This window comes from Maniola jurtina, chromosome 13 (genome assembly GCF_905333055.1).
Source record: "Maniola jurtina chromosome 13, ilManJurt1.1, whole genome shotgun sequence".
NCBI lineage: Eukaryota > Metazoa > Arthropoda > Insecta > Lepidoptera > Nymphalidae > Maniola > Maniola jurtina.
The window spans coordinates 10,752,739-10,779,889 of record NC_060041.1 but is presented as its reverse complement, the minus strand read 5'-3'; the positions used below and the strand labels follow the sequence as shown (position 1 = coordinate 10,779,889).

The 27,151-nt window shown below is 35.9% G+C and overlaps 2 protein-coding genes across 3 annotated transcripts; both read left to right on the top strand.

Moving 5' to 3' along the window:
• The first annotated feature begins 2,137 nt into the window (after positions 1–2,137).
• Positions 2,138–15,934, top strand: LOC123870916 (putative fatty acyl-CoA reductase CG5065). The gene is made up of 11 exons (XM_045914413.1): positions 2,138–2,290; positions 7,758–7,829; positions 8,376–8,652; positions 9,772–10,017; positions 10,616–10,768; positions 11,814–11,913; positions 12,935–12,994; positions 13,765–13,897; positions 14,403–14,510; positions 15,051–15,182; positions 15,374–15,934. The coding sequence occupies exons 2-11, from the start codon at positions 7,807–7,809 to the stop codon at positions 15,711–15,713; spliced, it is 1,572 nt and encodes a 523-aa protein (XP_045770369.1). The 5' UTR covers positions 2,138–2,290; positions 7,758–7,806; the 3' UTR covers positions 15,714–15,934.
• A 1,769-nt stretch (positions 15,935–17,703) lies between these two features.
• On the top strand, positions 17,704–23,643 carry LOC123870921 (peroxisomal biogenesis factor 19). Of its 2 annotated transcripts, XR_006797179.1 has the most exons (9): positions 17,704–17,843; positions 18,617–18,769; positions 19,121–19,171; positions 19,727–19,818; positions 20,482–20,610; positions 20,813–20,964; positions 21,975–22,095; positions 22,695–22,969; positions 23,019–23,643. XR_006797179.1 is itself a non-coding variant. In XM_045914423.1 (8 exons), the coding sequence occupies exons 1-8, from the start codon at positions 17,780–17,782 to the stop codon at positions 22,803–22,805; spliced, it is 873 nt and encodes a 290-aa protein (XP_045770379.1). In that variant the 5' UTR covers positions 17,704–17,779; the 3' UTR covers positions 22,806–23,643. The 2 variants fall into 2 exon arrangements, 1 of the variants encoding a protein (XP_045770379.1); XM_045914423.1 differs by having other exon boundaries at positions 22,695–23,643.
• The last annotated feature ends 3,508 nt before the right edge of the window (positions 23,644–27,151 follow it).

The window sequence follows — 27,151 nt, the reverse complement described above, 5'->3', positions numbered from 1 at the left end:
AGGAAATAGTTATTTGTGTCATAAGGGAACAAAGTGATACTTTGTTCCCCGAGGGCGTTATTTTGAATGCAGAGCAAAGCGAAGTATTCTATAATAAGATTCCGAGCGCAGCGAGGTACGAGTAGGTATCATAAGGTAGAATTAGGAGCGTAGTTTAATTTAATAGGCACCTATCTGAAAAATGATAGAAAGGTGAACCCCGAGGTCCAGTGTGGTGGCTTTAAAACTACGCAGCGCGCAAGCTCCGGGTGTAGGTACACTATTATTCACTAAATGATGCCCGTGGTTTCGCCCGCCTGGATTTAGGTTTTTAAAAACCCAGTGGGGAGTTTTGATTTTCCAAGACATAAGGTAGGCTATCCGTAGTAGCCAGTCTCCGGGATGCAAAGTATCTTTGAAGACACGAGTATCCAGAGTAGATACTTGATATAATTTTCTCATCAACATCTCTTACTGGTGCCATGTACTTACTGGTACCTACTAGAGTACCAGTATGGCACATCTCTAGTGTCATGAGAACACGTGTACGATATCTTCATGATTGATTTACGGTGACAGGTGGCATAAGTGACAGTTGTAAAGGTCAAGGAAAAAAGATTTAGCTATATTGTTCTTCTTGTAGAAAAAGCTATTAGTGGCTATTAGTAGCTATTTTATGTGCTTTTGATAGCCCCTCTGCCCTTTGAGCTTTATCTCTTTGGTTCTAAGTTCTAACCTATAGTAATATTATAAGTATGTCTCTTTATTATCGGTAAGAACCACTAAATCTAGGGACTGTAATGGAATTACGCAAAAAAAAAAAAATTCGCCATGGGGATAGTGCCTAATTTTTTTAAGGTGCTGGAATGGCGACTTCGTACCGGAAAACGCAGTGCTGGAAGACCTCTACTAGGTGTACCTACAGAAGACATCAAACAAGTCGCATGGAATCGCTTGATTCAAGGCGGCGCAAAACCGTGACGTGTTGAGGTCCATACAAGAGACCTACGAGTATATCCAACTGTGGAAAACAATCGGTTGACCTATGTCCAACTGTGAAAAACAATCGGTTGTTACGGAAAAATATGGTTCTATAAAAATGTGCTGTATCGAACAAGTGTAAATTACAAGTTTATAACACCCTCGATAAGTGAAGGTTACAGTAATAACTAGAAAAGAGCTGATAACTTTCAATCGGGTGAACCGATTTTCTTGGATTATAGCTAAGAACACTCTCGATCAAGCCACCTTTCAAATAAAAAAACTAAATTAAAATCGGTTCATTAGTTTAGGAGCTACGATGCCACAGACAGATACACAGATACACACGTCAAACTTATAACACCCCTCTTTTTGGTTGGGGGTTAAAAAGGTAACACAATAAGTACTCCATCACACAGAAAATAATAATAGTGATAAGCTTGCTATACTTGGGTGACACAAATAATAATAAATAATTATTAGGTAGGTATAATATTTATATTAGGTTAAATAAACCCTTGCAAACTTACGTATTTAGTAATATATAGCATGAATATTACGCATGTTTTCTGCGAGCATACGGGGCCTAAAAACGTTCGTGACCGCTGCGTTATGCTTGAACTCACAACTCTCAATACAACATATCCAAGTCGTAATACAAAAACTAAAGTAACACTTATAGAAATGGAAAGAATAGTTTTTTTTTTACAAAATAATCATGTAAATCAAGGTAGCATTTTATGATGTAAGGTAGTATTATAAGGCGAAAGTGTTCGCTTTGTAGTCAGAGTGTATTTGTGCATTGCAGCTTGCAGGAAGTTTCTAAGCAGGATTCCCCTCCATAGAATACTGGTTATACCACTAATCACTTTGGAAATAGAGTCAACAGCAAAACACATTATTTGACACAATTTTAAACACCAGGTACATTCCATACAAAAGGATATTTTGAACCGAAAAATTACCATCGGACAATTATTTTTATCATCAGATCCTTGACCCCCGGATATCTCTAAAATATTATAACATTAGGGAAACGTAAAATAATGTAAATCGCAGATAATTTAAGCGTAGTTAAATAAGTATAAGGATCTCAATCATAAATGAGTAAGGATCCAGTAAGGATTACTGCGTTGAATTCGCGGCGGGCGCGTTGCGAATAAGCGACCGTATGTTTTTAAAGTCTTGCACAGCCGTTACGTGAACACTTGCCTCTAGTGAAAGCCGAACGACGGTCCAAGACGGTAAAGCCAGCAGTGTAAAAACAATGATATAATACAGTTTTTTTAAGTTTTTTTTCTAAGGCGAACAGTGTTTCCCAATATTAGCGGTGAGTTTTTTTCGTAGTGAAAATTGCAATGGATTTTGGCTGATGGTGAAAAGTGTGTAACAATTAATTAACTAGGTGATGCCCGCAACTTCGTCCGCGTGTTTTTTAAACTCGTGAAAATTGTTTAATTTCTCCGGATAAAAGTCTTCTACCCCGGATACAAGCTATTTATGTGTCAAACGTACTTAACGATCGATCGGATTAGCGGTTGAGCCGTGAACAGGTAACAGACAGACAGACAGACACATGTTATGTTACTATGGATGTGGAATATGAATATGGCGAACACAAGACCTAGATCCTAGACCTCCTATACATAAAAAACCGGCCAAGTGCGAGTCAGACTAGCTCACCAAGGGTTCCGTACTCGGGTATTTTTTTCCGACATTTTGCACGATAAATTAAAAACTATTGTGCATAAAAATAAATAAAAATATGTTTTAGAATGTACTGGTAAAGCCCTTTTATATGATACCCCACTTGGTATAGTTATCTTACTTTGAAAATTGAAACACATTTCAATTTTTTTTTTGATGTAACTACAACGGTTTTCAGATTTATTCCTTTAACTTGTGCTATAAGACCTACCTACCTGCCAAACTTCACGATTCTAGGTCAACGGGAAGTACTCTAGGTTTTTAACCTATAGGTTTTCTTCAGACACGACGGACGGACAGTCAGACAGACAGACAACAAAGTGATCCTTATAGGGGTTCCGTTTTTCCTAATGAGGTACGGAACCCTAAAAATAGCAACGTTGAATTTGGTTTACCAAGAATTCCTGAACTTTTCAACCTATCAGTAACCATATACTTACATACGATTTTTTCAAATAAATTATTTCTGAGATCGCAAGAAGGTTTAATTAGATAGGTAGATATTTATCAGTGAGGTCTCTACTTGTTGAGGTATCGTTAATGGACCCATCCCGTTTTTATAGCAACGGATTTCTCAAAAAAAACAGTTCATTAACTTTTAAGCATGTTTTATGTAAGTAGATATTTAAGGTATCTTTTTTAATATTTAAATCCTGTTCAAGGGGCGGGTTAACAAAACTGAATGACGCTTTAAGAAGTCTCTGTGTAGAGTTGCGCAAGAGTTCTTGTAACTTTGCTTCTGTTTGAGCTATCATTAACAGGGCTCCTCCGTCACTCGCTTCATACAATCGTAGTTCCAATTTCATTTGAACATTAAGCAACCAAAGTCCATGAAATTTTGCAGACATATTCTAGAAACTAATATCTGTGTCTGTGGTTTTCCAGATTTCTGTTAAAATATTCGGTTTCAAAGTTACGCGGTCTTAAAAATTTTCATATAAATCTTTGAGCCCCTGTAATTTTAAAACTACATATTTTTAGAAAAATCTAAAACACCACAGACACAGATATTAGTTTCTAGAATATGTCTGCAAAATTTCATGGACTTTGGTTGCTTAATATTCAAATGAAATGGGAACTACGTTTGTATGAAGCGAGTGACGGAGAGACCCCTCTTAATAGGAAGTATCTACCTGCTACCTTAATGTGGTTAGATATTTACTCTTTCATTAGTTCCCAATGCATTGGATAATAACATAAATATACAACATTAATTTTATATCTACTCTTGTTGTTACTTTACAGTCGATGTAATACACGCAAGCGTTAAAGAAACAATTATCATAAACTTTGTGTACCTTACCTATTGCTAATTAACTTTCAATTAAATACTTTAAACCAATACAACACTGCATTTTTGCAAAGTAGGTACCAGAGGTGGCGTTATTTTTAACCCCCGACCCAAAAAGAGGGGTGCTATAAGTTTGATCTGTGTATCTGTCTGTGGCACCGTAGCGCCTAAACTAATGAACCGATTTTAATTTAGTTTTTTTTGTTTGAAAGGTGGCTTGATCGAAAGTGTTCTTAGCTATAATCCAAGAAAATCGGTTCAGCCGTTTGAAAGTTACCAGCTCTTTCTAGTCACTGTAACCTTCACTTGTCGGGGGTGTTATAAATTTTTAATTTACACTTGTATTATCTGTTCCAATAGTAATCTAACATTAATACTTAAGTATTTTAATTAAGAAGACCATCGGCGAAATACCTACTTCGTATCTCGCTTAGAGTATATTATGTCCACTAAATCGGAGCGGAGATGTGATGTGGTCTACAGATCAATCCGATTTTATTAAAAGACTAGCTCACCCTCGCGTGGACTACACAAATTTCAAACCCCTATATTACCAATTTAGGGGTTGAATTTTCAAAAAAATCCTTTCTTAGCGGATATCTATGTAGTAATAGCTATCTGCATGCCAAATTTCAGCCTGATCCGTTCAGTTGTTTGGGATGTGTGTTGATAGAGCAGTCGTTGTCATCATCGACCAAAATCACTTGAATCCATTGAGGCGTGAATGTTAAACCAACAAAACAATAAACAAACACACACATTTATAGGATCTCTTTGCGTCGTATCCCTCATTGTTGAAGGTCGTGACTCCTTCCCATGAATCCTATAATATATTAGTAGGTACTTAAGAGTTTTCTTGCAATAATAATGCAGTGGGTTCAATGATCCTTCGACTAACGGCCAAAATTAATGCTCAATCTATCTTTAACTTGTCGATAAGTTAAAGATAGATAAAGTTAAAGATAGAAGAAGCAACAGCTGTTATTTGTCAAAAAAAATTTACGAATAACAACATTGCTAAGTAACTTATCGACAGATTACAGATAGATTGATTTTAATTTGGCCGTTAGGGAACAAGATTTCGAATTACGATTCTTACTTCGACAGTAATTCGAGGCATGGACGACTTTGGAAGTCCAAAGTTGGTCACCCTTCCAGTTACCAACTTGTGTCAACGTTGCTTGCAAATTGTCAATCGATTGACATAGATATTGATCTCACAATCCGTAATAATATTATAAATGTAAAAATGTTTCTGTTTGTCTGTCCGTCTCTTTGTCATGTCTGTCCGTATGTCTGTTCGCTAGCGATTCACAGCCTATCAAGTTTACCGATTTTGACGGGAATGGCACAGGTTACTTTTTGTCCCCGAAATCATAAATTCCCACAAAATTAAAAAAAAACCAAATCTACATGAATAAGTCGCGGGCATCATTTTCCTACTTATTAAGTACAGGGATAGTTTGCATCCTGGAGACAAATATAGGCTACTTTTTATCCCGGAAAATCAAAGAATTTCCTTGTGCTTTCGTTTATAGCTATAAAACTTGATAAGTTACGATAAAAAAAATACTTTACTTACCTACTATTTGTATTTAAACAAAAAAAAAGTATCTCAAAATTCCCGTTTTGTGGGATACCTAAGTATAAGGTCTAAAAAGTAGCTTAACTCATATCTATGAGCCTAACTCACAAAGTAGTACTAATTAATTTTAATTTCATGATTCCCAGTATTTAAATATATTTTTTTATACATATTCAAAAAAGAGTTCCCACGGGATTCCTAAAGACCCATCCGCTCAACCGATTTGTATGTTTGGTGCCGATGTAGCTTGCGTCCTTATTATTGACATAGACAACTTTTTATCCCGGAAAACCAAACAGTTCCCACGGGATCTTCAAAAACCAACATCCACGCGAACGAAGTCGCGGGCATCCTCTAGTACGAAATATTTCATTCATGCAAATTCTGTTCCATCTTGATAAAACTTGATATTATGTACAATTACGTAAACAACATATTAATTTCTATCACTCTGAATGCCTACCTACTTTCAAATGAAACTATATTTCTGAGTCAAGGTGATTCTTAACCGGATATTATTGTGAAATTCCATAACATTATATAAGAGAGTCAATACTATCATGTTCTTATGAATTTTAATTGTTTAGCTTTAAGATGGACCAGATGATGCCAGCGACTTCGTCCGCGTGGATTTCAGTTTTTCGAAATCCCATGGGAACTCTTTGATTTTCCGGGATAAAAAGTAGCCTATGTTATATGTAGTATATGCTAATCCTGGATATTATCTATCTCCATTCCCAGCCAAATCTGTCCAGTAGTTTTTGCGTGAAGGAGTAACAAACACACACACACACACACAAACTTTCGCCTTTATAATATTAGAGTGATAGTGTAATTAGTGTGAAGTGTGATGGCATAGCTAAGCCGGCATAGCTCAATGGATTGCGAACTTGCGAACGAAGTGCAGACAATGGTCATCTGGAGCCATCGATGTATATGGATGGGCCCTTCGAAGATAAAAAACGCGCTCAAAAAGTCAAGAGAATTTGCAAAAGTCTCTTGACTTTGTCAATGACGATGACATAAGATTCAAGCGTATTTTTGCGGACGGAATTGTATGGGAAAGGCTAATCCATATACATCGATGTCTGGAGCATATAGTTCGAAAAATTGATAGACGTGACATTAGCTCTTGTATACATAATATAGTCGGAAATGTATTTTTTACTTTTTAGTGTTTGTGGTTTTTATTTAATCTTATGTTGTTTTTTAAATCACAATTTTCAGTTGCCCTACTGTATTAAAATATGCTACACCTGGTTAAAAATTCACTGTTTACACAAATCGCGAGCAATTTACTCTTATCCATTGAGAAGCTCTGGTCTCTATATCCGAAGATATGCATCAGATCTTCACCAAACTTAAATGGGACCACCTCGGAAGTATGACCTACCAAACAAAAAAAAATCATCATAATCGGTTCATATTTGGCGGAGTAATCGTGTAACAAACATACAATAAAAAACATACAGTCGAACTTCCTTTTTTTAAGTCGATTTAAACAGATCTCAGCGGGGCTTATGTACCTTTTTAATTCTTATAGGTATCTACCTGTGTCAACTACTATGTTGCAACTTCAGACTTCACTGCTTGTTTTGCGCGCACTGTATCACCAAATAGATCCATAAATCACCCACTGCGCAGGTTAAATGCCAGATTATTTTTTCCTGGCGCCAACTGTAGTCTACACACTATGAAATGTGTGTTCAAAGTACTAGATACAAGTATTAAACATAGGTAACCTCTACACGTCGGCACGTTATCTTTATAATTTGAACCACTGATTATTTTTATGAAATATGAATTTCCAAAATACTCGCTTCACCAAACTTGATTACAAACAATATTATTCTCAAAAGCAAAGGTCACTTAAGAAAGTTTTTCTCGCAACTCGGTTTCTTTAAAATTTCATAATCCAAATCCTTTGCGTGGTGCATGCTTTTTGCCTACTTTATATACTAGGTACTTAATAGCTCTTGTCCACGTGTATTTAAAATTCCCGTGAGATCCTCTTGTTTTCTCGGGATAAAAAGAAGCCTGAAATCAGATTACTGAATGGTCTTGCCATTTGGAATAATATATTAGTCCAGAAAACAATCAAACAGGTAAAAATTATAAGATTGGGTGTTTCAAACGAGTAAATATTGGTTACATTTTAATAATAATTTTGGAAATCGCACACAGCCTTTAGCAGCAAATTTATCTTTGTTACAGGTCCGTAATATTGTGGAAGAAGTCATTGCGCCTTAAAAAACAAAAAAAAATGTGTGAAAACATAGAAAACTTGTAAGTACTCAAAAATATTTATTAATATGTTTTAATCTCCACTTCTCCCAGGTGAGTATGCGTATATTTATATTTTTAGATCAACGGTTCAAATTATATTATTTTAAAAGCTCTCATCGGGTTTCATATATATACCTATGTTATTAGAAACCTAGTTGTTATTGAACCACGAGCGAAGCGAGTAATTTCAAGTAATACTTAAAATGAATAAATAACAAGTAGAATAATTCAATGTAAAAAGTTAGCTAGGTACGAGTATCTACACCATAGTAGATGAGTCGTCGTCACGTTCGAATTTCAAATAACATTTCTACGCTACTGGATAAAACATACTTTACTTACGCTGGATTTCAAACAATAAAGTATCTGGAGCTTGTAAGATGAAAGAGCGTTAAAATTATTAGGCACCCGAATGAGTTTATCAATGTTAGAACACGCTTGTTAAACAAAAAAGATATGGCAACTATAAAAATCCGGAAAATTTTAAGGAAACCTGAACAGGTGGCAATTAATTAAGGTCAAATACTAACTTGGCTATTGTTTCAGAAAAAATATGGAGTGCCTCAACGGCAATGATCTGCTAACGCCAAATTACAATGAAATCGGGCATGAACATTTCAACCAGGCATACCCCGATGAGCGCATAGCTGATTATTTCCATAACTCTGTCATCCTCGTCACTGGCGGAACCGGCTTCGTCGGGAAGGCTTTACTGGAGAAGCTGCTGAGGAGTTGTCCCGGGATAGACACCATCTATGTCCTCATGCGGCCCAAACGCGGACTTAGTGTGGATCAGAGGTATAAGGAACTCTTGAAGAATCAGGTAGGTTAATTTTTAAGTGGTTCAAAAGGTCTGTATATTCAAATGTTTTATTTCGTCAATTTACATAAAATTCGGTGAAGCTAAAGCTGTAGACACATTAAGGTGTTGTAATGTGTTGCACGTAAGTAATGCTCTGTTAAGTGTAAACTACCTATTGGAATATAAATGGCGTTTTTTTATTTGATATGTTTCAACGCTATGTGGCGCAATGATAGACCAATCGGATCGTGCTTTGAGGTCAGCGTGTCAGAATGCTTCGAGACTATTGGTGCACGTCTTCATATAAAATGTATGAGTTCGATTGACTCCATGCCGTCACGACACACCACAACAGCTGTTATGTGTTTGCGCCTTAATAAAGTATTAGCCAAAGTCAAGCGATAGACGCCGCCTGCATCCAGCGGCTGCCTGCGGTTGTTTGACGTCGTTTGTCCATCTAGTGGATGATTTACGAATGCTGGGTTTACGGGCGAGGTCACCATTACAACTCCTTGGCACTCAAATAATATCTCCTATTTCCACTTCAGCTTCGCAACTCGTTGAATCAAAAGTCCCTAAATAAATAAAGAAAAAAAAAACTCCTTGAGTTGTCAGTTACTCTGGTTCCTCTATTATTTTGATTTGATCACTTAAAGAAACTCGAAGCATAGCTCTCTCCATTGCTCGTTCTGAGAGTGACTCTGTATATTAGTAAGTATCACATAACTAAGAAATTCTTTGATAAATAAATTACAGGATGAGCATTAAAAAATGTTCGTGAAAATATCAGCTCAACCACGTAAGTTTAAAAATGCTATTTTCAAGCATTTACGCATTTTGTTTTATTTTACTCATTCTGATAGATTTTGTATGGTGATTACGTGATGTAAGTACTAAACAGGTACATAAATAAATGTGTAGTGGCATAGGTGTTTTATTTAAAGACAGATTATGCAAATGTTATTACCAAAATAATTGTTCTGTCTTTTAAATATTTTACTCAGATGCTAACAATATGCCCGAATCATTGAAAATGTTTAAATGAAGGAAACACTTAACAATTCAAAACGTAACTAATCAATGAATCAGTGAACATGAAACAATGAACAAAGCACCCAAGTAATGCAACTTATTCTTCAGGTTTTCGACCGCATCAGAGCGAGGTGGCCAGAACGCTTGAGCAAGTTATACCCCATCACTGGCGACGTCTCAGCTCCTAACCTTGGCGTCAGCGTTGAACAACAGTTGCTGCTGAAAAAGTGCAACACAATTTTCCATTCGGCGGCTACAGTGAAATTCACGGAACCTCTTCATGCTGCAACTACCTTAAACGTTCAAGGGACTGCAACACTCTTGAAGTTGGCTGGTGATATGCCGTTACTTAAAGTAAGAAATTATAATTTTCGTGCTTAGGTGTGTTCAGGAAAAGTTACTTCATTCAAACTTCTAATGCTAAAATGATGACCAATCATATTTACGGCAACTTCACAAGGCGTTTTGGTTGATTTTTCGTGATTTAAGCAATGCTTCACATTTTTTCTCTGGATAAAAATATGTTATTTTCGTCAAATTCAAAAGTCTCTCAAAGAAGATCACCTTTTAAACTTGCTACACTATTTTTTGTTTCTCAAAATATATCTGTTTAATACATTAAACAAGGGCAATACGTGAGCATGTTTAGTGTATATTGGACCGTTAACAGTTCCTGTTGTAACTGCAATCACAAATTGAAACACATTTTAAAGCAAGTGACATTGCTTAAAATCCACATAACTCAAAAAAGTTACAAGTACGGGCCCGGGTCTGAATCCTCAAATCGTAATCACCAGGGTATCATGGTTTTTCTTTAGTTTTAAGTTTAGAACAAATAATTATCACCATTACATCAATTATTATTATCTTACAAATTCAACAATTGAAAATCAAAATGGGTGAATATCAATCTTTTAACTAGAATGAATTCTACGCAAATAATATGTTTTAGGCACTGGTCCACGTATCAACAGCGTACAGTAACGCTCCAAGAAGTTACATAGAAGAAAGAGTCTACCCTCCCCCGTATGATCCGGAGTGCATCATCAAATGTGCCAAGATGTTGCCGGCGGAAACTGTGGATATCATAGCTGAGTCTTTAATGGTATGTACTTATTACGTACTCAGAATTCTTAGAAAGGTTTCAGATTAGCGTTCTTTTGCGCGTATAAGCTCGCTTTTAGTGTTCCGTACCCAAAGGATGCCAACGGAACTCTATTCCTAGGCCTCCGCTGTCCGTCCATCCGTACGTCTGTCTGTCAGCGGGTTGTATCTCGTGAACTGTAATAGGTAGAGAGTTGTCACTGAAAACTTATTATGTATTTCTGTTGCCGCTATAACATCGCATAATGACAAATTCAAAATGTATTTCTTGTGCGATGTTACGGAATCCGAATCCGACTCGCACTTGACCGATTTTTTCGCGCACGTATACGCGTGCGAGCGCGCTCCGATTGCTTGATCGTTGCCTCAGAATGCGTTGTTGCAACACACCACAACACGGTCATGTGTCTGCAACTTTACTCCATTACTACGAGTAGGTAGGTATACCATGTTACTTTGTGTTATCAGGAAGGTATTCATTTCATATTAATTCTAAACAACGCAACAACGTAATTTTTTTACGAACAGTGGAATGCTCTGGACATGAATCAATGTTTTAGTTACTGAAAGGGCAGAAAAGTCTATAAAGCTAGACAAATCGATCGCAAGGCCATGAAAACAGTTTTAGCATTTTTCTTTTGTAATTTCATGCTACAGGTACTTAGCTAAGCGGTTCGAAAAAAAATCTGAAATCGCATTTCCTTTTTTACTCTACATTCTTTTACCTACTTCAACTAGTTTTCCTCTCTCGGTGGTGGGAACGGTGTGGTGGTGAGAATAAGCGGAGGTCCCGGGTTCGATTCCTGGCTGGGACAAATTCGTCTTTGGCATGGTGGCTAGTTATCTCCCTTCCGGCAAAGTGCCGAAGTGCGTGTTCGATGTTCCTAACCATTTTTAAACACTTTAGTAGGAACCTACCACCACAATCTTTTTTCTAAATAGTAAAGTTAGGAACGATTTTATTTTATGACAAGTCGTTGTAGACAGTTCACCACGTAGGTACCTAGTCCTTTTTAATTATTATGTTGTTTTTTATGATTTTACAGGGAGAACATCCAAATCCATACACATTGACGAAATCCCTTGCCGAGTCCATCGTATACAGCCACACAGAGCTACCTGTCTGCATCATTAGACCTTCCATAGGTAAGTAAACAACCTAGGTATAAGGCTGTACTTCCACTGCAGCAGTGCGGAGTAGAGTCACGCGGAATGGTGACGTGTTCAATAGAAGAGAGAGCCAGTGTTAGATTGATGCTGATGATGATACACAAGGAATAACAAGCTTAGCTGATAAACTAGATCTATGTTACACCTTAAACAGAATAAATAATGTATCACTAACTACTCTATATATACTTACTTACTCTTACTTTATACTTTCATAAATAAAAGTTGGTTTTTAAAGCATCAGAAAAGTTTTCACCACCTGTATAGGTACCTACACGTACCTTTAATCTATACTTCTATACTAATAAATAAAATTGGAGTGTCTGTCTGTAATTTCGAAATAACTACCGCATATTAAGGTCATATGGTTATTTGAACGATACTATAACTGAATCACACGTTTTTAAAATTTTTTGTCTGTCTGTCTGTCTGTCTGTCTGTTTGAAAAGGGTAATCTTGGGAACGGCTGAACCGATTTTGACGGGATTTTTACAGACAAGTAGAGAATTGACCAGGGAGTAACATAGGCTACTTTTTTAACCGACTTTCAAAAAGGGAGTTGTGTTTTTCTACCTATGTACACCGAAATCTCCGAGATTTCTGAACCGATTTGCGTCATTTCTTTTTTAATCGATAGAGCAACTTTGCGACATTGTTTCATAAAAAATTTGGAGTCCAACTCCTCAATCCTGATGCTGCAGGGGATCTGACCAATCCACGCGGGCGAAGCTGCGGGCATCAGCTAGTATAATATAAGTCTGTAACGTTGTCGTTCTAAAATATTCATACGAGTGTGTATCGATTTTTCAACTTCAAACACGTGCACTTTCCCGCGGTAGTTGTAGTACATAAATATAATATAAGTAGGTATAGTACGCTAGATGATGTTTTCTAAGACGTCCGAAGTCTTCATAATGGACTTCGGACGTCAAACGGAACATTTTATAGTATCAAAACAGTTTTTCATCGTATTTTAGAAAATTTGGTTTTTTTTCAGTAACGGCCGCCTTCCAAGAGCCATTTCCAGGATGGATCGATAATGTTTACGGAGTGACAGGTTTGTTCATAATAATTTTGAGCAATTCTGAAAGGATTCGCTTTTATTTTAATTATATTATGGTTTCTATAAAGATATTTTTTTAGATTAATTGCCATTACCTACACAAATTAAACAGTGTAAAAACACATTTGTTAAGTCAAGATTATCGATGAATTCCTTATCTCTATAAGAAATCTTTACCAATGACACTTAGCAGCTTAATGATAAAGTTGCGTGGAATCAACTGAGCTTCAGTTGCCTATCAGATAGTGTATAAATTTTTCATTGTGGAACTTTTTATGATTTGAAAATATTGCCTACCTTCTTAACTGTGCTGAATTTCTTGCAGGCTCTTCTCAGTAGAATCCGCTTGTCTAGAGAATGAATGAATCCCAGATAGCATCATATTTAACAGACTTTCCTAGTTGTACTGCATGAATTTTTGAAATACAATTTCTGGTAGTTAAACTGACAACGAAGCCCTATAGGCCTTTTTTTGTTTTGTTGACGCTGGGGAATGCATTAACGCATCCCCCCGGAAGCTAGCCAGCCAGCCGTGAGGCAGCCAGCCAGCTGAGGGAGGGTATGTGGGACTCGCCGGCCGGGGCGCACCGGCCCGAACACTGCTCTTCCCCTCGGACGCATCCAAAAGGGACCAGCAGCATCCAGGCACACTGGGAGGTTACCTGGCTGGCGCCCCAGCCCTATAGGGCCCATACCTGTGCCTATACTAACGATTCTTACCTACTGAAGTCCGTGTTATATTGCAATTGTAATTTATTTTTCAGGTATAATAATGGAGATATCCCGCGGTACCTATCGTTCCGGGTATTGCAGGGAGCGGTACGTCGTGGACCTCGTACCCGTTGACATGGTCGTCAATAGCTGCATCTTAGCTGCTTGGAGACAAGGGTCGAAGAAGTAAGTAGAGTTATAGTGTATTTTATATAAAAAATATTAAGTATTTCGTATTTAATGTAGTTAACTTTTAACAAACTATCAAACTAGCTTTACTATAATATTGAAGCGAAATTTTTAAGTAACTCTTTAAAAACTGTAAAAGGTAAATTGTTACTTTTGGTTCTTCCGTATCAAAGAGTTGCCGACCCCTGGTCTAGAGACAATTTCAAAAATCATAAAATTACTAATTGTCGCTGCCGGGAATCGAAGCCATGACCTTCCACGTAAGAGCACAACGCTCACCACTGTGCCAGGAAGATCGTTAAAACTACTTGAAAGGGAACTTCTTTAGTCTAGGCTTTAAACTTTAGTCTCTACTCTCTAACAGTCGAAGTGCGCGCGTCCTACTGGGTACCTAGATGAGTTAAAAGGCTTGTCGATTTTGAATTTAAAGGATGTAAGATAGATTGTACATACTGTATGCTTAAATTTCGAGGTGTGTTAATGATTTTGTTTTTATTTACAGGCCAGGCCATTGTCCAGTCTACAATGTTACATCTGGATCAATAAATCCCCTACAATGGGGACATTTTACTCAACTCTGCGTCAAATGGGCAAGAGAAAACCCTACAAAGTAATTTTTTTTAATACCTTTTTTTTTTCTTTAAATCTGGCTTTACTCTGATTAGCCAATGTCAAGTTTGTGATATTTTCAAGTTATTGAATTTATACAAGTATGGACTCCGTCTGCGCCGGCGCCCGCCGACATACGCGCGGCGCCCCTTTAGAGCGCTTCCCAGTCAGTTACACCACCAAAAAACACCAACTAACACAAAAACCAGCCACTCTTAACAAAAAAAACACTCCAAACAAGCACAGCACGCGCGCCAGCAAACGCCATCACAGACGAAGTCCTTCTTAATACCTATAAATTAATCGGCAAAAAAATATTTTTAAATTACGCGCGCTTTTGTTGACATTACATTTTTCACAGACAAAAGATTTCATTAGTGTCATACCTCACATAGGAGATGCGAACCGTTTTATTAATATTTGCAGTCAGGGTTACATTTGATTTTAATTAATATTTTAGGCTAATTCAACAAGAATTAATTTCATGTAATTAATTCTTAATTTTTAATAAATTAATTCTTAATTTTGTTTTCTTTCTCAGGTATGTTATGTGGTATCCAAACTTTGCTTTCACGGAGTCTCGGTTTATAAATACATTTTGGGAAATATCTTGCCACTTTTTACCAGCTTTCCTATACGACTTACTGCTCCGAGCACAAGGAAGAAAAGCTATGTAAGTTTATAAAAGTAATACTTTCCCTAATATTAAACGATATATGCTTAGTTTTAATTCAATAAATATTTTTTTTTAATTAGTCAAGACTCAAGATGTAATATAATTTGTATTTATCTGGTATTACTTTTATGGTATCAACTCTTTTTATATTATTTTCTAGGTAAATTTATTTTTATGGACTTTTACAGAATGATGAAACTTGCACGACGTTTCAAAATGGCAGCGGCAACTGGCGAATATTTTGCCAACCATGAATGGCAATTCGACGTCTCGGAATTGACAGCTTTACACAATGAAGCAAATTCTGCCAGCGATTCCAGTGCCTTCGCACACTGGCCTGGGCAATTCAACTGGGATTCCTATATTGGTTCATACATGCTAGGTATTAGACGGTTCATTTTAAAAGACGCAACTGAATCACTCCCTCAAGCAAGAAATAAATTGAAAAGATTATATTGGGTACACAGATTGTTTCAAGTTGCGACAGGCTACTACGTTTTCAAATTTCTAGCGGGGCGACTACGATAGATAATGTTTTATACGATAATTAAATAAGAAACCTCAAAATAGATTAAAGTAAAAACCATCATATGGAAATATTGATAGGAAACATAAATTTTGATGTAATTTTTGTAAATAGCTCGTTTCCGGTCAATTTATCATAGATTAGGTATCAATTGAATTATAAATTTAACAATAAACCATATTGTGTTTTACGAATAGCTAAGTAATTGTTTGACATGGACTGCGCTTTATCATCAGAATAATTTAAATTCTAAGTTTCTATCAGAATAATTAAAGATAAAAAAAGGAATTATATTTTTTTGAAAATTGAAAATTGTTAAAGATTATGAAAAATGCGTAGTCCAAGTTAAGATAGCTACTTTTATACATATTAAGTAACTATAGGTCACCAAATGGCACAAAATAAAAATAATAATATTCTTACAAAACAGTTCAAAACTTTATTTGAATACGAACCTTTCTACTTATTCAATTTTGATCTAAAAGGGTCAGTTAAGTGTGACTATTTGCAAATCATTGATTTATAAAAATATTTGCCTATCTATATTTTATCATTGGGCTGGGATTTAATGATAAAAGGATTTTTATTAAATTACCAATGCAAAAGATATTATATTAATAATAATTATGTAAGCATTTATTTTCTAATAGGTACCTACTCACAATAACAAAAGGTTTATTATTATCATTACTTTATTCTAGTCTTAACAATGGATTTAAGGATTCCTGGCTAAACCCGAATTTGACTACAAATAATATTATATTCATCAAATGCGTTGTAAAAAAAAATCCATTGATGTTGATTGTTACCAAATTACTATTTAAAATAAACTTAATTTTAATTGTCTAATATTAATTATTTTCTAAATGTGACACTATTTTGTATTTTCTTCTTGTACATAATAATAATATTAAGTAGGTAAGTTAAAAAGATTTATAATCAAAACTTGAAAGCTAAGAAAAGACCAACATTTATTTTTAAACCTTATTTTGGAATCTAGAAATATACTTACACTAAAGTAATACAATTGTTTTTTGTTTTATTATAGTACCTACATTTCCTCAATCACATGCCTTGAACTAAGTTAAATTTAACTTTTCCTAGGTATAATAATTAATAGGCCTAGAGAAAGTAAAAAATAATGCCAGTTTTTGTTCACTTTAGGAGTCTTGTTTTGTATTGTAAGTATTACTACCAACTCTTACTTTTGAATAAAAACAAAGCCACTTATCTACTAATAACATAAAACATGGAATTTTTAAAAATTTATATCCGCGGGAACGAAATCGCGGGCATCAGCTAGGTAGTAGGTAGTTATATTATTATAATGCTCACACAATATCATTGACAGTGGTAATGTAATTGCTTATAGTTAAGTAAATGAAATAATTATTAGGTATCACACTAATAATATTATAAAGGTGAAAGTTTGTGTGTTTGTGTATATGTGTGTATGCTTGTTACTCTTTCACGCAAAAAAATACTGAAAGGATTTTGCTGAAATTTAGAATCGAGGTAAAATATACCATAGATTAACACATAGGCTACTTTTTAACCCGGAAAATCAAAGAGTTCCCACGGGATTGTAAAAACCTATATCCACGCGAGCATAGTCGTGGGCATTAGCTAGTTATACATATTTTAAACTATCTCTACACCTCAAAAACCTATTACCTGCCATCTTCACAGCTACAGTGTGACCATCTCAATCAGCTCTGATTGGATGACCCTTTCTCACTATTGTGCACATTGGACAACAGTAAGAATCCCATAGATTCATCAAATTATAGTATGTGACTATGGCAGTGTGATAAATTACAACTTTCATTTTATTATTACGTCTGGTAGCTCAGAGGCTTTTTTGACCTTCTATTAAGAAAAACCTCTTAAAGCCATGTGAAGTACCTGCATTACAATAAAATTGTCTATGGTAGTCTTGTGATAATTTTTTACAGCTGGCAATAATTTATCAAATTGTCATTTGTCAAAAATTTCATTACCTGCCGAAGGTGAACGCGTTTTTGTCTTTAAAATAAATTAAATAATTAAACTAAATAAATTCATAAAAATGTCGGATAGTAAGGATGTTGCGAAAAACGACGCTGATCCCGAACTAGATGACTTATTGGACAGTAAGTTGAAATTTACTTATAACCTTAATAAGTGTTACACAACTTTGCTTAAATTTCCTCATAATATTAATTGCATGAATAATATGGCATAATAATATAGCAGAAAGCACCTCTGCTAAACGTACTAAAAGAATCAGAATTATTTATATAGTATCGTTTTGAATATTTTTTTAAATATTGAGATTTTATAGTAAACTTTGGACTCTACATAGCTCACTAAAAATAAATAGTGCAATCAGTAATTTATACGTAGTTACCTAGTTATTTTTTTCTTATTTTTACTTCCTCTCCTCAAATCCACTCCTTCAGCTTTATTGCTAATGCTAAGTAGCACTTACTTCTCTAGTAGTTCAAGAATAGAAGAACAATGTTGATTAATCTTGCAAAAATCACACTTCTATATTGAATGCCAATGGTATCTCAGTAATAGATTTCCTAAAAAGATCATTTGCACATAATTTATGTATCTAAGTAATCAAAGGCAACAAAGGCTGTCAATCTGTTGTCTGTCAAGGCCCATCAAGGGAATGAAAACCTATAGGGTACTTTCCGTTGACCTAGGGTCATGAAATTTGGCAGGTAGCAGGTCTTACAGCACAAGTAAAGGGAAAAATCTGAAAACTGTATTTGTGGTTATTTCTTATAAAAAAAGTTATTTCTTATATGATGCTACGGAACCCTGGAACCCTTCGTGTGCAAGTCTGGGTCAATAGGTTTTTTAGCTTCCATTTAAAATTACTTCCATTTATATGTGTGATATTATTTTATTTTAGGTGCCTTACAGGACATGACGAAGAAACCGGATCAGGTAGCAAAACCAGAAGATGTACCACAGAATATGTGGAGTGAAGAGTTTATAAAGGAAGCAGCCGCACAGTTTGAAAGCAACATGGCAGCTATTCTAGGAGGATTTAGTGGGGTACCTGGTAAGATACAATTTTACCTCAATATTCCATGTGGCTTTAGATTTTTCAAAATCTGTGGGAGCTCTTTGATTTTCTGGGATGAAAAGTAGTATATGTCACTCTCCAGATCTTTAAATATACCTACTCATACGAAAAAAATCATTATCGACGTTATTGAAGGAGAAACCAATAATCAAACACTTTCACATTTATGATATGGGTAGTGATGGGTAGTGATTTTCATTTTCAGTAGAAAAGAATAGCAGGTACTGTATTTTACCATTGTGTTATGAAAACCTAATGGAAAATTGTCCATGCTTTTTCTTTTCTCTTTGCCCAATGCAATGACGTAAAAATGTTTACTTGTTACAGAGGACCAAATATCACAAGAACAAATTGCTCAGACTTTTTCTAAAATGGCAGGTCAGTATAATATTTGAAAACTTCTTAATCTATGTTTTTGTTACAAATATAATATCTGATAGGGGAACTAAACTATAGCATTATTTCAATAAGAAACACATTCAAATAATTTGCATTAACAATTTATTGAAGCTGTAGAACTTACATCCGACAACTTAAAATCATAAAATGGTATAAATGTTTTATGTATTTCTAATACTAAGTTTCTCAAATCCTACTGGAAAAATTTTGATTCCATTTTTGCATCAGTTTCGAGACAGATTCTTCATTGAACACGGATTACGGCTTGTTAACTAACGTGTGGTCGATTTAAGACCTTTTCACCTTCGTCCTTGCATCGAAGTTAAGTTGTTGGTCCCATTTATTTTATCCATAACATCAACTCATTATTTTTAAACCTAAATGTTGAAATCATACTCTTAGTTTATAGATAATCCGTAAGGATTTGGAAGCCCTGTCCCAAGTAAAACCATACCATCAAGTGATTAATGGATGGTGTGTCGACCCTCAAAAATGAGAAATACGATGGAAAGCGAAATATTTTATCTTCAACAGAAGCGGCAGCACAAGTACTACAGCCGCCTGCAGATGGTGCCGATACAGAACCATCACCTAACGACCCTGCAGTCCAGGAGAAAATTGATGAGGTACATAATCTGTGCGACTCGTTTAATGTCGTCTTAGGGGTCCTACCTAGAAGGGGTCTTCCAAAGCTGCTCTTGCTAGTGGGAGATCGCGATTCTAGCACTTTGCGACCACAATACAGTCTGACAAGGCTCTCTTGGCACTTGAGTGAGAGCGCTGTTGTAGCTTGATGTCGACACAGAGAACTATCAACAAGTGAACTTCTCAAGATGGCGGCTCTAGTTTCGATTTTGGCCACGCGCCAAAAGATTCTTGTCGGAATGCATCTCGGTTTGGTCTCCCAATCGCTTTGTCAAACTTAACTTTTTTTTCTTTTCTTTTTTTCATTTATAGATTAGCGCTTGCCTGCTATCAGACTTGCTAGCAAGTTATGTTGCAGCCTAAGATGGAGAATGCTTGCCTAGAAGTTGCCCATTTACTCTTTATTTGAAGGTACCCATATTAAAAGTGGAAGGGAAAACTGATCCCAGAACTGTAACTATTGTTAGATAAAAGGTTGTTAAACGTTCTTTGCATGGATATCATTATTGTTTTGGTTAAATATATAAACATAGCTTGGGAATATTGCCGGTTAAATCCTTTTTTTCAGAGAGGTGCGATTTTAGTGACGCTGGGTGTATATTAATTAATTATTATTGCGTAAATAAAATAAAATTTTTGTTTAGGTTTCAGCAGCCATCTCCCAAACTCTTCAAAACCTAAATACGAACGCGGAAAATCTGCAGACGCCATTTTCGGACGCAGATCTCGCGAATATGTTCAATAATTTCAATCTTGGCGAGGGAGGAAACCAGGTGGGATACTTTTACTATTGATTTCGGATTTTTTCCTTTACTTTTCCTATAAGACCTATCTACCTGCTAAATTTCATGATAAGCTTTCTTAGAGATACACGACGGGCAGACAACAAAGTGGCCCTATAAGGGTTCCTTTTTCCTTTTGAGGTACAGATACCCTAAAAAAGCTTAGAATTTACAACTTTTTGGGTAATTTCAGGAAGGCAACATGTTCCTACCATTCATGCAAGGCATGATGCAGTCATTGCTATCCAAGGAGGTACTGTACCCGTCGCTGAAGGATCTAGTGGATAAGTACCCTACCTGGCTAGCAGATAATAAGGGCAAAATAGAGCAAAGTGAATATGAAAGGTAAGCGTTGAGTAAAATCTACAGGCATAATGCATAACTGAGTAGGTTCCTTTTTAATTTTAATTTATTCAAATACAAGTTAGCCCTTGACAGCAATCCCACTTAGTGGTAATTGATGATGCAGTCTAAGATGGAAGCGGGCTAACCTGGAAGGTGTATAGCAGTTTTCATTAGATCCATACTCCTTTGGTTTCTACACGGCATCGTACCGGAACGCTAAATCGCTTGGCGGCACGGCTTTGCCAGTAGGGTGGTAACTAGCCACGGCCGTAGACTCCCTCCAGACCAGACCAGATATTTAGAAATTATAAAATTCCAAACCTCTGCCGGGAATCGAACGCGGAACCTCCCAGTAATAAGACTACAGCGCGGGAGGAGTGTGATGACGTGACGCGAGAGCTCAGTGATTCGTCAACTGTCACCCTCCGCGCTGCTCCACCACTGCAGGAGCCTCCTCAGTTATATGTTATGCTCTCACAAACAATCACGTAATAACAAAGAGAGTACTCTTAATAGTTACCTACTAACCTGTTATTCATTATTATTAATATATAAGAATAATCAAAAGCAAAGAGAAAGCAAAGAATATTCTTTGTTCTTTCGCCGGTGTACAAAATAAATACATATAGAAGTTGAAAAAAAATATACACTTACATACATAAAAATAAATATTACATAAATACATATTTGTATCGGGCGGAGAATAACACCCCGGCAGAGGAGACCAAACTGCCGGCGGTCTGGGCGACAGGTTGAGAAATCGGCGGACTATCCTAGCCGAGTCTAGCAAACAACGCTTTTTGCATCCTGGCTGCGAGCGAACTGCCACGGAACCCCAGTCACCTGACATGGTGAGCGAGGCTGACTGGATCAACCCATTCGCAAATATTACGATTGGGATGATTTCAGTGGACTCCACATGCCACATGTCGGAGAACTCGTGAGCCAGATCAAGATTCTTGCGTTCTTTCTCCGTCTGCTATTTATTATTATTCCTTATTTATGTTTAGATTCGAAAAACAACAGAGTCTCATGCAGCAAGTGTGTGCGGAGTTGGAACCCGAACAAGAAACCGATGCGGAAGATGTGAAACGAAAGCGCTTCGAAACTGTACTCAAGTTGATGCAACAGGTATGTTCCAAGAATCCTTAATGTCTACATGGATTTAATTATTTTTTTTATTTTTCATGGACCAAAATTGTAGTTACAAAGTAATAATAAATTAGGCTACCTGCCAAATTTCATGGTCATAAGTCAACGGCAAGTACCCTAAAGGTTTTCTTGACAGACACGACAGGCGGACAGACAGACAGACAACGAAGCGATCCTATAAGGGTTCCTTTTTTCTTTTTGAGGTATGGAACTCTAATGCCCCGCCTCGTTCTAAAAAGCTCTGAGTTTGCCCCTGCTTAATGCACAATTGGAGATCTGCCCGGCTTCTAGTAATTCCTAATCTGCCCTTTCTGACCCTCTAAACCAGCTCAGCGTCACTTTAAAGCCCCCAAATATGCGCCGCCTTACTTCTAAAAAATCCGAATTTGCGTTTATTCAACCTCCGTGATGCGTTCCTCTCATTTATTCGTATGATCCGCGGCACCGTGTTTTTTCAGATTTGTAAATTTTTGAGTGTAGATACAAACTGAACTATTGAAAAATTTGTTTACAACTACTTTGATAAGAAAGATTGATTAAATTTTATATAGGAGGTTCTTAATTTCGCTTAATTCTAGATGCAAGACCTAGGCCAACCCCCTACAGAGCTAGTTGGGGACATATCCGCTGCTCCAGAAGGCTTCGTTGCCCCCACCGGTCAAGACGCATCACAATGCACTGTCATGTAGTGATAGACAGACATACTCCTGTGAGCGTACTATGTAGTGTACAAAACGTATAGACTAATTGGTGCTTTACTGCGGAAATGGAAATAATCATCCATCGTGCCTTGCCTTCTCTATTCTGGCATTTTAAAACTAATCTTTTATTCCAGTTTGATAAATTTATTTCAGTCCTGTCAAATGAATTCTTAGGTCTGACGAACACAGAGTGAAGTGGAGCGAAAGAGCAGCGTCTTTTTTTTACCCGACTACGGCAAATCCAAAAGGAAGGGGATTTATTAATTCACTATAGACACACACTTGACCACGATCACACGGTTCACATCTAATGGGAAGTGATGATGTGATCTAAGATGATAGACGTTTGCCTATTCACCCTTGAATTTCTCTTGAATGAGTTTTTATTGAAAACAACTTAAAACTGGATTTTATTTTCACTTTATTTTTTATTTATTTAATTAGTGCCGATAATAAAACACGGAAGAGACTTAAATAGCACGACACGCGGCGCCTTTGTTTGCAAAAGGACGCTGCGCTTGGCTCCACTTTATTCTGCAGGTGTGTGCTGCTTCTTAGGGGGAGGACAATCTAAATATTTTCATAGTGCAACCCTAGATGTCCTCCCACCAGAAGCTGTGTGCTGTCTGTCAGACTGTCAGTCTATCAGTCACGTTTCTGTTTCATATTACCTATATTAGATAAATAATTTGATTCTGGTTTATTTGCGTAACTCAAAGCCACCATAAGATGGAGAAGATAAAAACACGACGCGATGATTATGATTGTTTCTACTTTGTAGAAATTACGACTATCATGTTGACGATTGTTTTTATATAAAAGTGATGAAATTATTGATAATAATCATGATCGCATGCTCGAGAATGCAATGCTTGAGAAGCATTGAGAATAATTATTATGGAGTAAACGTGATTGCTTACAATAAATTATTTCATTGTTAATGATCCTTAAGGTCCTAACGCACTTGAGTTGCGCTGCGCGTCGCGGCGCGGCAAATATAGTTTAGAGTTTGTATAGAACAAAGCGCACTTGAGCGACGCGGCAGGCAACTACGCGACGCGGCGCGGTAAATAGAGAGTGTAACCAGAACGCTAGCAAAAACTCGTTATATTACCTTAACACAATCCAATGCCAACAACCATTTGCCTTATCTTGTAGTTTTAGTGATTTAGTATTTTTCAAACCCGCATTGTATAGCGTACAAAACTCTTGTCAATGCCCCACCTACGACGTGGCATTGACTTTGAGTGACCTATTTACGGAACGTTCGTTGACCTCTAGCGTCAGTCAGATGTTTTATTTGTAATATATTGTGAAGTTTTAAAAAAACAGAATTAAAAAAATCTTAGTTTTTCTATGGTATCTTATCAGTAATCATCAGTACTATCATCTGTCTTCGTTTTTGCTAGCGTTCTGGTTACACTCTGTCTAGTTTATATTGTATGGAGCAAGACGCACTTGACGTGCAACTGCGCGTTCCTTCAAAACTTACGATGTAATAAAATAATTGTTGTTGTGATTATTATTATTAATTAGTCGATTATGAATTGATTCACAATGATGATTGGAGTTGAGTTGTTGTAATTGTCACGGGCAATGGTGATTAAATGTATTATTTTTATTGTGATGTGTTATTTTGTTAGTTAATCAAACAATTATTATTATTTAAATTGACAGGTGATAAGGGCTCGCTATGTTAATGTTATATTAATATGCTTATAGTTGAATATAAATAATTTTTGCTTTTAATAGAAATGTATTAAAATTATAATAACACTATTTAGAAATTGTTTCAGGATTTTATAGCATAAAGTGACAATATATGCATGAGTTCATTTTGATGATACTGTAAAGACCTGCTCTGGGTTCGCTTATTACTTAAATACACTTTGAAAATGAGGCATCAACATTTAGGTTGGAATCTATAGAGCACACTCTGACTTTGCTTAGAATTAAGTTTCAGTTAAAACAAGACAGATCTATGCCAGCAGTATAACGCTGTCTCGTTTTAACAGTGACTTAAGTCTGAGTAAAGTCAAAGTGCACTCTATAGGTTTCAGGAAAATCTCAAGTTCCTTTACTCAGCAGCTTAAGCTGTGTTGATGTGCCAGTGAGTTTTCCTTTTGATAATACTTATGTAAATTGATATATTATTTTAATAATAATGGCAACATTTTGTCTATTGTTTGTGTGCCAAAGAGTAGGTTTTTTTTTCGGTTTATATTTATAATAAGTACCAGGTTCATAATATAATTATTATTTCGTTTCAAATTACTAGGCTAAAACAAGTTTTCATCGCCGAATGTAATTTTCATTAAATTGTATATCTTTTTGTAAAAAAATCATAAATCTGAAATGCTCAATCTCACAAACAGTCTTAATAGTTGACACAATAAAAGGTCCTATAGCTAAAAAAACCATCTATTATTCCAATACCTATAGTAAATGTGCATTGATATACGCACTTGTAATTAATCTATTTTTACCTAACTGACTTATCAACAACACAAAAATGGACGATATTTACTGCAATACCCCCTAAACTCGGCATTCCGAAGTAGTGGTAGATTATTTTGAGGATTCAAAATTTTATTTAAATAAAAATCAATTCTATTCTACTCATAAATTTTAAACTCACAGTTCCACGACATCTGATTATGGCGAAAAAATCTATGGCCAATATTGGCAAGGAAAAAAAAATTTAACTGACTTAAAAGGTCAACAAGTAGCTTCTCGCTGAAATGCATGCACTTGACGCGGCTCATAGGCCCGTGTTACCGTGAACTACTGGTGGCTTCGATTCCAATGTTTTTCTCTAACTAAATTTGGAGTATCCTATATCTTTTTCTTTTTCATATTGTTTAAAAAGGACGGAAAATGCATTTTACATTTAAAGAACTATAATAATACTTTCTTTATTGCATTATCACTTGCGCTGCGTTCCTTCTAAATCGTAGTTTCCCTAAGTTTTGTGATAAGGGCAACGCTTTGTTAAAAACTATCTTTTAATTTTATTGTATTACTTTTTGTACTCCACGTTTGTATTTTTATGTTTATTATGCACAAATATTATGTTCTTGTACAGCCTTTATTTATTTGTAAGGGTAAGCCCGCACTGCGAAATTTGGCCGCGCGATTTTTCCTATAGTAATTATGTAATCCCACATCGATCGCATGAGGCATAGGATAGGAAACCAAACCAAAACCTAAATCGAACCAAATGATTTCTTTTCGCGCAAATTGTATATAACTACCTACCTATATAAAAATGATTCGATATTATGTTATAAAATATCCCGTTTTTTGCAGTGCGGAGTTGATTCAAATTAAGGTAATTGCTATTTGACAAATCGCAAAAATGCTGTACTTTGAAGTAAATTGTTTATTTTTCTAAAGCATTAACAGCTATTAAATACATGCAATTAAAAACTTCAGTTTGTGAAGATTATAAGGGCCTCTTTTTTTATTAGTATACATTATCCCAATAAAAAAAAAAACCAAGTTGAAAACATTGCTGTTCGCAACTTGTTCTGTAAAAGTTTTCTTTAACATCTTGATACTTTGAAGCCAACCTCCAGAAAATGATATGTTTAGGTTTAGCAATCAATTTTAACTGTTAGTTTTATACTAAATGTTTTTCGTTTCTTAAATAATCTAAAACTAACCAAAAAACTTCCTGTGCTATTTATTTTCTTGCAGGCGCTCTATGGAATTCAGTGTCCACTGGACTGTCATGGCGGAAGGACTGTGCGCGTCATTTCGTCGCAAAATATTATTTAAAATGAATTTAAGCTTATTATTTTTGAATGAAAGTTGTGTTTATAATCGTTGAAAAATAAAATAGGGATTTTTTCATTTCTAAATGAAGCCTGCTTATATACTAAATTTTATTCTAAAGTTACGGTTTTACCAGGTAAATACTCGGAGGTTGTCATAGATTATGATGACAGATAGTAAGTGTTCTAAATAGGTATTATACCTATGTTAGGAGATAGCGCGCCTCGTTCCGGGTGCCGTGTTCCGAAATGGATTTCGTAGTAGTGCAAGTTTGGTGCAAGCCCCACATGACGGAGGGGTATGCGTCAGGCATTTCCTGTGTACAAAAAAAAAGACCTATATTTCGGATCCATATTTCATCACTGACAATATGCACTATTCAAAGACTGTTCTTCAAGCATTGAGGAATTTTGGACAGAGACATCTCGAAGGTTCCCGAAAGCTGCCTGAGTTAGATTTGTCGGCTAGCTAGCTTTTTTTCGAAATTGGACTTACTTAGCTGGATTGTGTGTTAGAGCTTTCTTATGAGATATTATATGTACATAATATAACCATGG